This window comes from Tamandua tetradactyla, chromosome 10 (assembly GCF_023851605.1).
Source record: "Tamandua tetradactyla isolate mTamTet1 chromosome 10, mTamTet1.pri, whole genome shotgun sequence".
NCBI lineage: Eukaryota > Metazoa > Chordata > Mammalia > Pilosa > Myrmecophagidae > Tamandua > Tamandua tetradactyla.
In genome coordinates, this window is record NC_135336.1 from 88,163,889 (window position 1) to 88,179,367 (window position 15,479).

The window sequence follows — 15,479 nt, forward strand, 5'->3', positions numbered from 1 at the left end:
GATAATCTGCTTGGCTATACTCACATGTTCTAAGTTTTAAGAATGTTGGTTTTTAAAATGGCCTCCCAAGATTTAGGACCAGACATAATTTTTCTCTATTAACGACAGACTTGAAAGAAAGGCTTCTGCACCAATACTTTAAATCTTATAGTCTCAGCATGTTGTTTGATGAAACCCTTTTAATAATTACATCATTTAGTTCAGTTCTCCTAATTATTAACTGAAAATGACGATATTAATTATCTCACCTTTTCAAGTGCTGATCTGTTCTAGCTCTGTAAAATTGGTGGACACCTTGTTTTAAAATCATTTTTCTTTACTGCAGAACTCTTGAGAGACATCACAATATGCATGCATAACTAGAGAAAATTTATTATTTGTTTAAAGGCCAAATCCTTTATATTTGAAAGTACTGGGAATTCCCTAACCACAAAGGAGAGTTGAAATGGAACAGTAAAAGTAGCTGAAGGCATCATCTGTCCAGTATCTTACAAAAAGATTCTTTTTAAACAATTTCCTTAATATTACATAGTGTTCTACATTTTCTACAATGTTAATGAGGTAAAGTCAATTTCTCTCAAATACTAGAAAATAAATCCTAAAGCCTTAAAAAATTAAAACAGCTGGCAGATCTAAGTTATTTAAGCATGGATCTGTGTTTACTCAAGGAAATATAATGTCTTTATTTTGATTTTAAGCAGACGAGATGTATTTTAGATTTTATTATCCTTTCAAGTAATAAATTATCAGTATTTCTCTAGTTTGGAGAATCAAATACATAAAGCAGAACCTTACTTGATGGGTGAGGTAAGTGCTTAACTGCAACATCCAGTTCCGCCACTGCTGAACAGCCACACCAACTCTTTTTCCACTTTCCACCGTTATTGAACCCAGTGGATAATTTGAAGGCAGTTGTATTATCAGTTCAATAACTATGTCCTCAATAGTATAAGTAGCCATTACTTCTCGAGTGGTAGCTCGAGCTTTAACCTATAACATAGGGAAGGTAGTATTTTTGCAAATTTCTTTCTTTTCTTTCATTCAAAAGCATTTTGATAGGATGACCATTAGCAGTCAAAGTCTTCATTCAAGGAAATACAGGCAGATACATTCATTTATTTGACAAGAGATATGTAATAAATAGGTTTAAATATCTGGAATATTTTATAGTGATTTTATGACATTCAAAGTTGTTTTAAAAGAAATATACTGCTCATCAAAAAGTATGTTTTATTTTATTAGGCCTGCTTCATAATAGTTAAATAGTTTTTGAATAGACAAATTAAGTGTTAGTAATTATCCCTTCTCTTCCACACCCAGGGTATCAACTATCATATCTACTTAGATGTCCCCCAAATCTACCTCTATCACAGAATTCTTCTGGGCTTTAGAGCCAATCATCCTCTGCTAGAAGAACATTTCTACCTGGTTTTGGTTTTCATGTTTGCTTTGCAAACTCAACATAGCTAAAATACAAATTATTATCTTTTACAAACTTAGACTTCTGACTTTCTTACCTCCAGACTGAAAAATACAGCATGATCTGAAACTCCTTCTTCTAACTCATTCCAGATATTAGTAAGTTGCAAATTTGGCTAAATCAGCACAAAATCTCTCACATTTCCCCCCTTTTATATGCCTACTTATACTGCCTTGCTCAGGCTCTTCTTATCACTCATGGCATCTAAACCAATAGTCTCACTAACTATAATTTGAATCCATTCTCTATGCAAACAGCCCATGTAATATTTTGCAGTCAGAGCAATTTCACAGATAATTCTGACTATGCTACTGCCTGAATGAAAAATCTGCAGTGGCTGAACAAATCAACTATCTTAGACTGTTGTTCAAGGCTTTTCCCAATATGGCCCTAACTCATTATGTATTAATCAATCTGCTGTCTGGCTACTTCCCATCAGGAATCCTACTCTACATGAATAGTAGTTATTTATAATTCCTTGGGTAATCTCAGAAGCCACATTCTCATTTACACGGCTTTTTCACTTACTGTGAAATACATATTAAAATTTTTTTCCCTGGAGATGCAAATGTTCAAAAAAATGATCATGGCGATAAATACAGAACTATGCTTTGATAACGTGAGCCACTGATTGTATAACATGTAAAGAATGTTTGTATGTCAAGGAGTTTGTGTATTTAAGGTTTACAATAAAAATATTTTTTTAAAGTCTTTCCCCTTATTTTACACAGACAAAATTCTGCCCACCTCAAAAGCAATCTTCCTCCATAAAGTCTCACCTAATCCCCTCAGCCCAATGTAACCTCTTCCTCCTACTCTGATCCCACAGAACTCACGCTCATAATGCGACACTTCCCAGTTTCCAATTAGACTGTGTGCTATTACAGGACAAGAATCCAGACCTACCAACTGCTCATTTCCCGAGTGAGTGGCACACAGTGACTGGCATCTAGAAAGTAACATGATAAATATTTTGACTAAACTAATGCACACTCATAAACAACTTGGTGCATAAATGAACTCATAAAATTATACCACCATTTCAATCCATGCTTTAAGTAATACTGAAATTTGAAAATTCAGAAAATAAGGTACAAAAACGTCTATTATTTCTAAACCAAAGACTACAATTTTGTGATGATATTTATTAAAATGACAAATACAACCAATATTCAAAAACCTTTCTATAGACGTCGAGTCAATACTAACCGTCATGCCATTAAACAGCTGTGTACTTGTCTGCACAGAAGATATTTCTTGAAAAGAAAGCACATTGCTGACATACTTGCTTGTAAATCTATCTACAATATTGAAAACACGCTTCTCACTGCTATTCCACCACAGTCTAACCATGGCGGGCAAGTCTTTTAATGTCATATGATAGACTGAACAAGCCAAGTGTGGAATATGGTATGGAAGTGTTGCTGTTTCTGAGAAAAAAAACAAATTCTTAGTTAGTAACATATAATTCCTACATAGCATACTATTAGTATTTTCCTTAGAAAATAATCTTTAATTGTTCAATGATGGTGCTACAGCCCATAAAACAAACCACAAACAAACAAACCACAACTTTTAAGAGTACTAGCTTCCTCCAATATGCGAAATGAACCATAAGAATGACAAAAGAAGTAAAAATCAAATCAAATCAAAACTGAAACTCAGAAATATACCTAGAAATAGCATTCTATATTTTGCACAAAGGACTACAAATAAAATGGAACACAAAAACAAAAATAAAGGAGAAAAAAAAGGAAGGAAAAAAGATTCTCTGTTATAAATTATGAAAAGGAGTTTGGCTTCCTTAATTTCCCCAAAACTCACTGAGCTCCTAAGCCGCAGTTTTAGAATACCCACCTGAAAACTCATGAGATGTAGCTCCATCCACAGATCTCCAAGGCATTTAAAGAATTCCTGCTCTTAGTAAATAATTTATAACACTGGAGTATACAGCTAGATACATACATGTCTATCCCCTCAGTTAAAATCTGAGCTCTAGGAGGGGACAATATGAATTTTACCTCTCTTTGTTTCTTCAACTAAAACCTACTTAGTTACATGCCTACAAAACATTATCACATAATAAATATGTGGTTACAGAGTAAAAGATAAAAGTCTCAACACAAAGTCTGAAAAAGTTATTAAATTCTTCACAACCTTACCCATAAGATCTAATGATAGGTTCTATTTAGAGAAATATGGTAAATCTTTCACCTTTCTCATAGCCAAGACCCCTGTTTGGGGTAATTCTCCACACCCTCAGGGTAGAGGATAATCTAACCTAGTCTAAACCCACTCTCCAGGAAAGAATACTAACACACATCTTACTGACCTCTAATACTCAAGTGGAGCTCCTCAGTAAAGAATGTTTTAGAGTCCTTATTTGGGAACTCAAGAACTGACTCTGTATAGGCAGGATTTTCTGGCATAAGCCTGAAGAGATGATAGAGCAATTTATTCAAACTCTTTGTTTTCCGAAGGTACATTGAATACAGAGCCCGAAGCTGTTGAAAAGCAAAGAATCTGTTAATAAACCCAAACACACCAAGAAAGCAACAGATAAAAACAAATCAAGGTACAACAGGTTGTACAAGAACAGTTAATGAACAAATGCAGGAATGAGAATACTTAGATTTATATGGAAGAGTACTACAAAATACATGCTACATTCTTACTTTCCAAATGTGCCATCCTGATGGCACTGCTTATTCTTGGTTCCTGATAAACTAGCAAATGTTGTTATTATCCCCTCTTTATTAGATAATAGACTTCTAACATCTTACAGAAACTGTCTAACTAATTCCTCAGCTTGGAACCTCTGAGTCAAGAAAACCTATTCACCATTCACCAGAGAGGATTTTCTCAACTCTCCTTTCAAGTCTTCCCCAGGATCCTCCCTACCACATACCTTCTATCTCTCAAATTCCTTTTTAAAACTAATCCCATTTTCATGGCTGACCCCACCCTATATCAAATACTCCAGTGGATTCACTATCAGCATTTGTGTGGGACTAGCGCTTTAGAACTCCTTATTCCTCAATAGCAAAAATTTGCATTTCTTCACATTTACTTTGTAGCTACTTGGTCTTTGTACCTATTTTAAAGTTATTTCTTCTGCTATACCAGTAATTCCTTGAGGACAAGACTCTCAGATTTCCTTACAGTACAAAGTCACAGTTTCTGAACAACATGATGCTGAAATACAAGGATCAAGCACAGGATTTAGAATTGATTTTTTAAATATATTAATCAAATTATCTTTTTTTACAATGATGAAATCTAGGGGTCACAATCATTAACAAATAATCAAACTTAACATCACCAATAAAGGGACACACTGACATGATGTGCCTCCTAAGATACCCTGAAGTCACACCACCATCTGTGTAGTCAGTACTCTTGCCAAATATATTTAAACAGAATCCGTTCATGAGGAAACAATCAAAGAAATCTAAATTTTATGCAAGCTATAAACTGGCCAGGTCAGTGGCCAGAAAGAAAGCAGGGGAAAGGTAATGGAATTATAGGTTAAAGAAACTAAAGAAACAGGACAAACAAATGCAAACATGACTCTTGACTGAATCCTGAATAGAGGAGGGGGGAAAAATCCCATAAATGACAATACTGGGACAATTAAGGAAATCTGAATCCAAACCAGACAATATTATTGCACTAAAATTAAATCTCTTAAATGTGATAATTATGTTACACTTCTAAAGAAACATGCTCATGTTCTTAAGAGATATACGCTTACATATTTTTGTTAAAGCATCTTATCTGCAACTTACTGTCATGTAATTCAGCAGAAAAAAGTAAAAAGAGAAAGCATAAACAAATGCAGTGACATCTTAATATTTGGTGAATCTAAGACAAAGTTATATAGTTTTTCATTGAATTATTCTTCTAAGTGCTCTGTAAATCTGGATATTTTTAAAATAAAAAATTGGAGGGAAAGCATAATTTTTTTATTTTTATTTATGATACATAAGGAAAGTAGAATTTTTTTTAAAAATCCATATCAAAGGGCTTGAAAAAATACATATATATGACCTAGCAATCCACTCCTAGGATATTTACACAAGAGAAACGAAAATATACCTACACCAAAACTTGTAAATAAATGTCCACAGCACCTTTATTCATAATAACCTAATGTAGAAACAATCTAAATATCCATCAACTGGTGAATGGATAAACAAAAGATGGTATATCAATACATGGGACATAAGCCATGAAAAGAAATGAAATACTGAAACATGCTAGAACATTACGCTACGTGAAAGAACCCCAATACAAAAGACCACATATGTAAAATATCCATAATAGGCAAATCCATTCAAACAGAACATATAGGTTTGTGGTTACCAGAGCTTCCAGGTCTGGGAGGAAATAGGAAGTGACAGCTAATGGAATTGGAATTTCTTTTTGAGTTACTGAAATTGTTCTAAAATTAGACAACACTGTGAATATACTAAAACACCAAACTGTACACTTCAAATGGGTGAATTTTATTGTATGTGAAATATATCACAGTAAAGCTATAAAACATTCCCTCCACACACACACACAAACATACATACATATATAAACACACATATATATACTTTGGTTCTAACTCAATTTGATTCACTAGCAGTTTTTTGTTTCTCAGAAGTAAATAACCCATGATTTTTAGGGCAGATTAAAGGTTTTTTTTTTTTTTTAATTCTCAGTTTGTTTCAGGATTCAGCTAGTGTTATTTACCAGGTTATTCTGGCTTATCTATCCATAGCTCAGTTCAAGTGCCATCAGAACCTTGAAACCTACTATAAGTTTTTAAAGATCAGGAATAAATGATATTTAAGTTAGTGTTCAATATTTAGAATTCAAGAACTTTGCTTTCTGAACTTGTAGATTTTTCCTTGTTGCCTTAACTTTACATTAGTTAATGAAACTTACTGTGCAAACACAGGTTTTACAATGATTATATGGATACTTCATTTAAATATGTCTGTGGTTAAGCTAACTAAGATATTTTTGGTGGTTCTAAGTGTATTGTTTGTTTTCTTAAATAAAAATATTTAAAAAAAAGCAAATGTAAAAATCTGATAAAGACCTCTTGAAAAACATAACCTCTTGAAAAACATAATCAGCAAACAAAACTAAGTCGTCACAAACTTTTATGACTAATCTATTTAACAAGTAGACCAATATTGCCCGTTATTTGATATTCCCTTATATATACAAAGGAAAAGAAACATATACTGATATATTTGTACAGAGGTATAGATTAAGGGCAACAACATAAATTATAATTTTAAAATTCTAAAAAATTACATTGGATAATGAATGCTATGAATATTTAGTCACACTTTCAAAGAAGTCACATACATGTTAGTAGATGATTAAATCAAGTTTTGATCAAGTATTCTTCAAATGGAGATCTGCCTTAAAAAAGAAAAAAACTGGAGATCTTTCCAGTTTCCTTTCTGAACAATGAGGTCCTTTTTTCTAAGCATGAGACAAGAGAGACATCTAGTGGCTGCTAGAATAATTTGGGCAAGAATCATTTTTCATAAAATATTTTCACCCTTTTAGGGCTAACAGCTTGAATTCAACACAGGCAATAGCTCATAGATCTTTCTCTAAACACTAATTTTCAAACAACGTACATTTCTAGTAATATATCAACTAAAATGTCCATAAGAGAGTTAGAAGTTGACCAAAGGAAAAAACAAGTAAGACCTAATTCTACTGAAATTATTACTATGGTAGTATAAAATTAAAGTATATAAATCTTCTCTCCTGCAATAAAAGAACTTGGAGGTCATATTTGGTTAGGAAAAAAACTGACCTGACGACATTCCAGAGAGTAATACTTTTGCAAAAACTGTATGTGTCTGTCTGTGTGTCTGTGAGTCTGTGTGTGTTTAACACCATGTGTGGGTGAGGGGTGAGGAGGTGGGGGCAGGAATAAATTTAGAAGACTGACTGAAGTTAGCAAAATAAGATTATATGAAAATGTAAGGCACTGATTTTTGTCAAGAGGAGGGGAAGGAAGGGGTTTTAGGGCAAAAGCTGTCATATATTTACCTGAGATGAAGCGGCTTTGAAAAAAGTAAGTATTAATTTCCACGTGAGGAGATATCCCAGAACGTAACAGAAGTCCTCACTCAGTGGCTTAATAGTTACTATCTGACCAACAGGAATACACCCCAAAACATTTTCTAGTAAGTCCTCTTGAGTGCTAAGAAGAGACATCAGAGCTGCTGGTGGTGACCTAGGAAATCAATGATAAATAAAAACTTCACAACTGTCTTCACAATTAATCCCTTAACAAACCAACAGTATTTATAAACTACAACATTTTAGGAATAATGTAATTAGAATCAAGAAAGAACAAAAGCCTTTCTTAAAAAATTCTCCTTTATAGATCCAATTATGATTCCTAATTAATTCCACATAAGGACAACTGCAGAATATAAAAGTTATTATAAAAAGGAAAAACCCTTAGAAAACATCAACTTTGTTTTATAGATGAAAAGAAATCACACACCCAGAAATGATCATTAATTAGTCCAAAGTCCCTCAGCTTAATCAAGGGGAAACTTTTAGGGTTAACAAGTCCTACCAGGCCTTTAGCATCCTACAAAAGGAAAGAGAAGAACCTTGAACTTTGCCACTTCATCCTAGTTTTTATTTCATATTGTTTATTTACTTAGCAATATTAAATCAATATATGTCACAATCCTTACCATTAATCAGAAGAGATATATACAAGAAACAACGATGCACTTTTTAACAAAAGACTGTATCTCTTTTCAAGAAAGTAAATTTAACATTCACAAAATCATTAATTCATGGAAATGTAAGTTATTTCTTCTTTAGTGAACTATTGTACTCGTTAACACTTTCAGGTAAACTTAAATTCTCAAAGAATGAAATACCTGTGTAAGTTTTTTTCATTGCATATTGAGTTTGATTCATATGGAAAAATGGTTTTAAAATAACTTTTGACACTTGGTAACACAATTACATTACTTCCCCGAAACCAAAAGCCTTTGATAATGCATCAATGTCCAAGAATAAAATGTAAATTCCCAATCATTCCATTCAAACTTATCTACAATCTAAATCCAACCAGTTTCTCCAGTTTTTCTTCTCATTAGTCCCTTCATTTACCCTATGTGACTGTGACCTAAACCCACTTGCCAGGAAGTTGACAGCATACCATTAATGTCTACTAACAGCTCCCTTGTATAATGGGTTTCTCCAGTCAAGTTAGTGTTGAATTTCTCTTCATCTGCAACTGTTCTGTTATGTGCCCTAAAACTGTATGAAATTTAAAATCCGTTTTTTTGTAAAGCAAATAAGGCATAAAATAAAAATAATGAAAGCGTTACGCTTTCTAAGCACATTGTCCGTGAGCACCATGGTAAAGATTCCTAAATGGAAGTTCAGTGTGGAAATGTAGTGATCAGATATAACCGAATGGGCTGAGGAACTCCGAATACGAGTCAGGAGACAGAGGTGAGAATAAGGAAGAGAATTACAACTGAAAACTGATGTTGACTAATAGTGAAAAAGCAAAGTAGATAGTTTGATCCCAGATTATAAAGGACTTAAAAGTTTAGATCTGATGCTACATATGAGAGACAACTACTTCCTGTTTAGGTAAAAACTAAAACTAATCACCATTACCATTCTCACAGCTACCTATGGATCCTACCTTCATCACCTCATGTGCCATCCTTGAAATAGTCTCCTTACTGGTCTTCTTCCCTTCTCCAGTTTTTTCCCATTTCTTATTCCCTTTAAAGACCTTACTGTAGATTAATTTTTGTAATAACTGAGATCCTGTCACTTCTGCTAAAAAAACAAAACAAAACAAAAATTCCTTTAGCCTGCCATTCAAAGCTTCCCATTCCTTTATCCTCCTTTGATTACCCTACCATTAACCACTTGTCCTTCCTCAACGTCACAGGTAGTTTATCACGTAATGCCTTTGATGTATGCCCTTGATTAAGCTTGCATTGTTACTGATCTTCACATTGTTATCTTTGCAATAACAAGGATAAGATATCTTTTCTCCTCTCTTCTTTAAGAACAAGTATCTAAAAATCTTTTTGTAATGCAGCACAAAGTATGAGGCCGCTGGAATCTGAGAGGTCTGAGTCCACAACCAAATTCTACGTATAAAGTGAATTTAGCTAAATTCTTTCTGCTTCTAAACCAACTGTCTCACCTATAAAATGAAATGAACACCCACACTGCATATTGGGATTTGTGGTGAGGATCAGCACCCAACCAAGAGTAGTAAGCATTTAATAAATAGCTTATTTTTTATATTCTAGGGTGCATGGGTAGTTCAGTGGTAGAATGCTTGTTTTCCATGCAGGAGACCAGGTTTGATTCCCAGACCATGCACCAAAAAATGAAAAAATTATCCATTTATATTCTACTCTCTCTAGCATCAAGCCAACATTTAATTCAATTCAATCCAATTCTATAGTTACCAAGTATCTGCATACCCCTCAAATTATTGTCCACTGTATCCTGCCCCTCACCATCCTGTAAATTAGTACAGTAATCTATCCTCCCTAGCCCCAGGGTAAACACTCTCTTGAAAGATAGTCCAGCTCCCTGGTCATCAAATCTAATTATCTGTTCACATTCAGCATCCTCTACATATTTTCTCTAACACTTGATTCTGCTGGTTAACCAACCCTACCTTCAAACTCTCTTCTCTATGGCACTCTAGCTCAGTTCTTTCTTTCCGACTGTGATCCTTCCACGTGGCTTCCTCCTCCCAGACAATAAACATGTAACCCACAAAAAACATGTTCTTATTCTTTATCACATTCCTGTGGGTGTAAGCCCCTTGTAAACAGAAACCTACTAAAGATGTTATTTTTAGTTAAGGTGTGACCCACTGAATCAGGATGGGTCTTAATCCTATAGTGAAGGCCTTATCAAGAGAAACCTATGTGGAAGAGTAGAAGCTGGAAGACAACCAAACCCAAAAGAGAAAGGGGACAATATTCCCACATGACAAGAAAGCCAAAGAACCCAAGAATTGCCAGTCAACTAGAATGCTACTGACTCTGAGAAGACACAGCCTTTCAGCCCCCAGAAATTCTTGAGACAATAAATTCCCTCTGTTTAAGCCAACCCACAGTGTGGTATTTGTCACAGCTGCCTAGAAATTAAGACAACTGGCATTCTCCAAGCTTCTGCCCTGTGGCCTTTACTTCATCAACTCCACTTTAAGTACCAACTCTTCTTGATTCCATACCAAATGGTCACTAAATCCTACAAATACCAGTTTTGAAATCTCTCTGCTTTCTACACTGTCTGTCATTGCTGTTACAGTTAACCTCTGGAATGATCTCCACCTCAGCTTGCTTCTTTTTTCAATTCATGCTTCACATTATGGCTAAGAGCGCCCCTATCTCCTATGAAATAATGTTCTGACTTCTTAAAAAAGTCATTTTAAGGCCATTTATTATTCAGCCCTCAATTACCCTTTCAGCTTCAGTTTCCACTATACACTCACTACATCACACACACACATTCATTTCAGTCAACAAATGAGTACTACTCATGAGTCTGCTATATGCCAGGCACCATTCTGGGCACTGTGAACATAGTCAGGAACAAAACAAAAATTCCCGCCTTCAAAGGGCTTACATTTCAGTGGAAGAAGATATTCACAATAAACGAACACGTTAAATGGCAACTGCTCAACCTCCAGAGCACGTCCTGAACATTCACGCCTCAGCACCTCTACTATTTCTTTAACTTATACTGTCTTTCCTGTCCTACTGAAATGCTGTCTAACCTTAAAGGTTCAGCTTAGATGTCTCTTTCTCAAGAAAAAGTCTTCCTCCCAAGTGCACATTTCTTGTACAAGCAGGGTTAGTAATCTGAGGATATAAAGGACATTTTCAGACTTGTGTTTGCTGAACTAAACAGGATGCTTATGAACTTTCTTGTTTTACAGCTCTTATAACTTTTATCTGTAAATTTAAGATAGTAACAACTTATATTGAACTTTGTATTTCCTTGGCATTAAATTTTTTTTATCAGAGCAGTTATAGGTTTACAGAAAAATCATGCAAAAAGTAGAGTTCCTCTATGCACCCCCCACCACCACTTCCATGGTGCACATTTAATTGAGCCACTGTAACATGCTCTCTATCCTTTTTCATAGCACTTGTCATATGCTTTATCCTCTATTAAAGGACAATATTGTCTGTATTAGGTTATAAGCTCCTTAAGAAAAAGGACTTGTTTTACTAACCACTGTACTCTCCTTCAGCCTCAAGTTAATACCCTGCAAAAAGTGGGTGCTGAATATCTAAATCAATACAATCTTCTATGGCTACTGTGGGGAAGAAAGTTTTACTAAAAATTAGCAAACTGAAAATGTGATAAGCAATAATTAAAAGAAGAGAGACATTCTTTTTGGATGAACTTTGGATTTCATTTATATTTTACAAATAACTTTAAAAGGATTTATCTGATAAATGACTATATAACTATAAATTTAATGCTGCTGTGTTGCCTGAGTCTTCTAAGGTCAAACGAGGAGAATTATAAGACTTTAATAAAACAAATTACTTTTAGAAACTTACAGGGCTGGTTCTTCTTCTTCATCTCCATATGACTTTAGATTATCTTGATCATATTGGGGTAACTCAGGCATCAATCTGGAAAATAAAACATTTAAAAATATTTTACATTACATTGTCCATTATAAGTCATGTTTGTTTAAGAGCAGAAAGGTCAACACTCAATTTTGTAATGAGTATATTTTTAAATGAGCTTTTCCTGAAATAACAACCTATGGGCTATCGAAATGTGAACTGTATGGAGAACAGTGACATAAAGATCAAATGACTTGGCATTCCTGTTACTGAAGCACATGATTAAGTATACTTTTATTTTTTTGCACTTTGACTTTTTTTAATAACTAAGTTAAAACTAAATATATGTTGTTTTTTCCTGATCACCATAACATTGACTCATTTGGAAGAATTCTTACTTATATAGCATATGATAAACAGCAATTTGCACTGGTCTAGCTCTGAAGAGGAGTAATGGAGCCAATGTATTCAACAAAGTCTGAAGATGGTCTGGGAAGTTTGTCTTTTGGCCAGCAACAAATTTTGCAGGAAGTTTGTGACTCATCAGTTGATCCTTTGGGATATATGTTAATGTTTCACACATGGGCTTCAGCATTGCATTCTGAAAGGATGTTTCAGATGTATCTTGGCTTTCTCCTGCTGACAAAAAAAAAGAAACATGTACATCCCAAAGGAAAGTGAGTATTACAGCTTGGCTGATTCACAATCAAATGTCATTTAGAAACAGAAATAAAATCTGAGCATAAACATTAGAGCAGTACTAACTAAAAACATAAAATAAATATATATTTCAGTTAACCATAATTGTTTAAAGACTTCTAAAAAAGAAAGCATAAGTTCAATAGAGAGGGTCATGTCATGAATAATCTACTCATGTTATTTGAATCAATATTACTTTAATGAGCAAAGATGTTTGGATTTCTTGACATTTCTCAATTCTTGTCTGTAAACCTGAAGCATAATTGATGCTTTTGAGAAATTAAACTTTCTCTCTGGTTCTTCTATTTTATGATTCAAAACTGTTTAACTTAAGCAGCCAAAGTTTTAGTTTTGAATTTTGCAACATGAATCTACTTTTTTTCTCTTTTTTACTCGCCTGTAACAGTCACCAAAAGAGGTAAAAGCAAATTGTGGATGCCTTGGGAAAAAAATTCTTTCCATTCACTGATTAGATTTGCAGGAAGACTGCCAATGGTATCCAGAGATGTGGATTCAAAAAAAGCACTGAGATCACAGGCCAAATCACAGCTGACACACGCAAACAGTTGTATAAGTGGAACAGAATACAATTCATGATTCTCACTTGTTGTCTGAAGAAACAACAAAAACCAAAAATTAGTTTAAGTAGATGTCTACCAGAACAAAACCACCACAAATAACAGCAACAGAGAGATTCCTCTTTCATTTCTCTAAAATTTAAAATAAAGTACACTTGAGGTATAAAGTCTCAGTAGAAATGTAAATATTCTAAATCAAAAATTTGTGTTTTCAAAAGTGAATACTGAGACTGCCCATGCAAAAAAAAAAGAAGTACTAAGAATTAGACTCATTAATGAATAGTTTATCCTGAAACTTCCTTTTTATTTCTAAAACTATGGAAGAAAATACTATCAGCTACAATTTACCAAGTCAGAAACATTTTAGTACACATTTCTAATTATGTTAGCAGCCCTACAAGTTGGGCATTAAGTTCATTTTAAAATAAGGAAACTGAGGCTCAAATATGTTAAATTTAAAACCCTTGGTCTTACAGCTTATAGATGCAAAGCAGAGATACAATCCAAGTCAAACCCTGACTGATATATTGCCTTAGAGCCCATATTCGGTTGCTTTAGATTACAAAAAAAATTATCTCTGAATTTGCTTATTATTAATGTATTACTCTGGCAATACCAACAAAATAAGTTTTAGGAATAATTTGATTAGGATCAGGAAAGGAATAAAACGTCACCACACAGTAAGCTAACATAGCCCAAATATACTAAAGAGTGGAGAAAGATCAAAGGTGATGGTAGAACTATACAGAGAAGGTAGGGTTTAACAATTGAGTATCATTGCTGAATCATTATATTCATATTTCTTTTAGTCTCCAGTAACTTAGAGCAGCTAAAAGTAAAAACCAAAAACTAAGGAATTGTAATAACCTACACCAAACTCTGAAATATGTTCCATACCTAATTATTGCAATGTGCTTTAAAATTTCTTGCTTTTTTGTGTATATGTTATTTTTCACAAAAAGTCAATTGTGATGATAAATGTACCGCTACATGATGATACTGTGAACCAATGATTGTACACTTTGGATGATTACATGGTATGTGAATATGTATATCAATAAAAAAACTAAAAAAAATTGTAAGCTAAAACTTCAAGGTTGTGCTGCAGGTATTACGTTAAAATAAACTAAGGGAGAGATTGTTTAAATAGAAGTTAGATGTGGTCACTGAATGATGCTGGCAGTCATTAAAACTATCATTCTACTGCTGTCAAATATTATCTGATGAGGAGAACACAAACATGGTTTAATACGTTTTCAAATGATCTAGTTACAAACAACCATCACTTAGGAATAAGATTACTAAACAGTTCTGATGCACAAAGACCCAAAAGGTTCATTTACCTCCAACCAAGCCAACATAGAACACATGATGAAGTCCCATTCACTCTCTGTTAAAGGAGATGAGCAATATTTCAGAAATAGTGACAGGAAGCGGATTATTTCTATGTTTAAACCCAGTATTTCTGGACTTGCTTCTGATAAATTACTGTGATAAAAACAAAATAAAATAACAAAAAAGCAGAAAGTATGAAAGAATCATACTGACATTCAATTAGAAATATTCTACTTTAAATTTTATGTAACATATAAATGTCTGACTTAGATCTCTACCATGCTACTATTCTACAAAATTGTGAATGCAGGATACACAATTTGGGCCATCTTTTATAATGGGGAAAACAAAAGCAAGAAAAAAACAGTATAAAGTATTACCTACCAACTGAAAAGAAAAATATCTTCATCTTTCTTCCAGGATATTATCATTTTTAATATACCATGTAATAGCTCTCCATCATCTATACTTCTGGCTTGAAGACAAGAATTGAAAATAGCAAGATATCCAAAGCCCCCTAAAGTAAAATTCAAAGTGTAAATTATACATTTAAAATTTTTCTTAAAATTATACTGCTACTAAAAAAATCTTTTCTTTTGAGATATCAAAAACCTCTTGAGAAGTGTGCGCTGAAAGGAACTCTAAAAGGAGCTGATAGGAAGGTGGAAACCCTGATTGCATACCCAGCACCTACCAAAGAATAGAGAAAAATGTTTTTGGAAAAATGAATGATATTATGTTTATACTAACCTATGCTAG

The 15,479-nt window shown here is 33.7% G+C and overlaps 1 protein-coding gene across 5 annotated transcripts in view; it reads right to left on the bottom strand.

Annotated features, from left to right (window-relative positions):
* Positions 1-15,479, bottom strand: part of LTN1 (listerin E3 ubiquitin protein ligase 1) — a 111,796-nt gene that overhangs the window by 35,851 nt on the left and 60,466 nt on the right. For 2 of the 5 annotated variants that reach the window (XR_013158632.1, XM_077118787.1), the window contains exons 20-28: positions 15,105-15,237; positions 14,729-14,873; positions 13,205-13,418; positions 12,507-12,747; positions 12,097-12,171; positions 7,553-7,739; positions 3,813-3,984; positions 2,690-2,910; positions 796-990 (exon numbers count right to left, since the gene is read on the bottom strand). Coding sequence is in view for 2 of the 5 variants with exons in the window: in XM_077118787.1 (XP_076974902.1) it covers positions 796-990; positions 2,690-2,910; positions 3,813-3,984; positions 7,553-7,739; positions 12,097-12,171; positions 12,507-12,747; positions 13,205-13,418; positions 14,729-14,873; positions 15,105-15,237 (1,583 nt within the window). In the remaining 3 variants the exon portion in view is untranslated. Of the gene's footprint in view, positions 1-795; positions 991-2,689; positions 2,911-3,812; positions 3,985-7,552; positions 7,740-9,188; positions 9,329-12,096; positions 12,172-12,506; positions 12,748-13,204; positions 13,419-14,728; positions 14,874-15,104; positions 15,238-15,479 lie in introns of those variants that run through there. The other 3 variants (XM_077118788.1, XR_013158634.1, XR_013158633.1) reach the window with 3 other exon arrangements.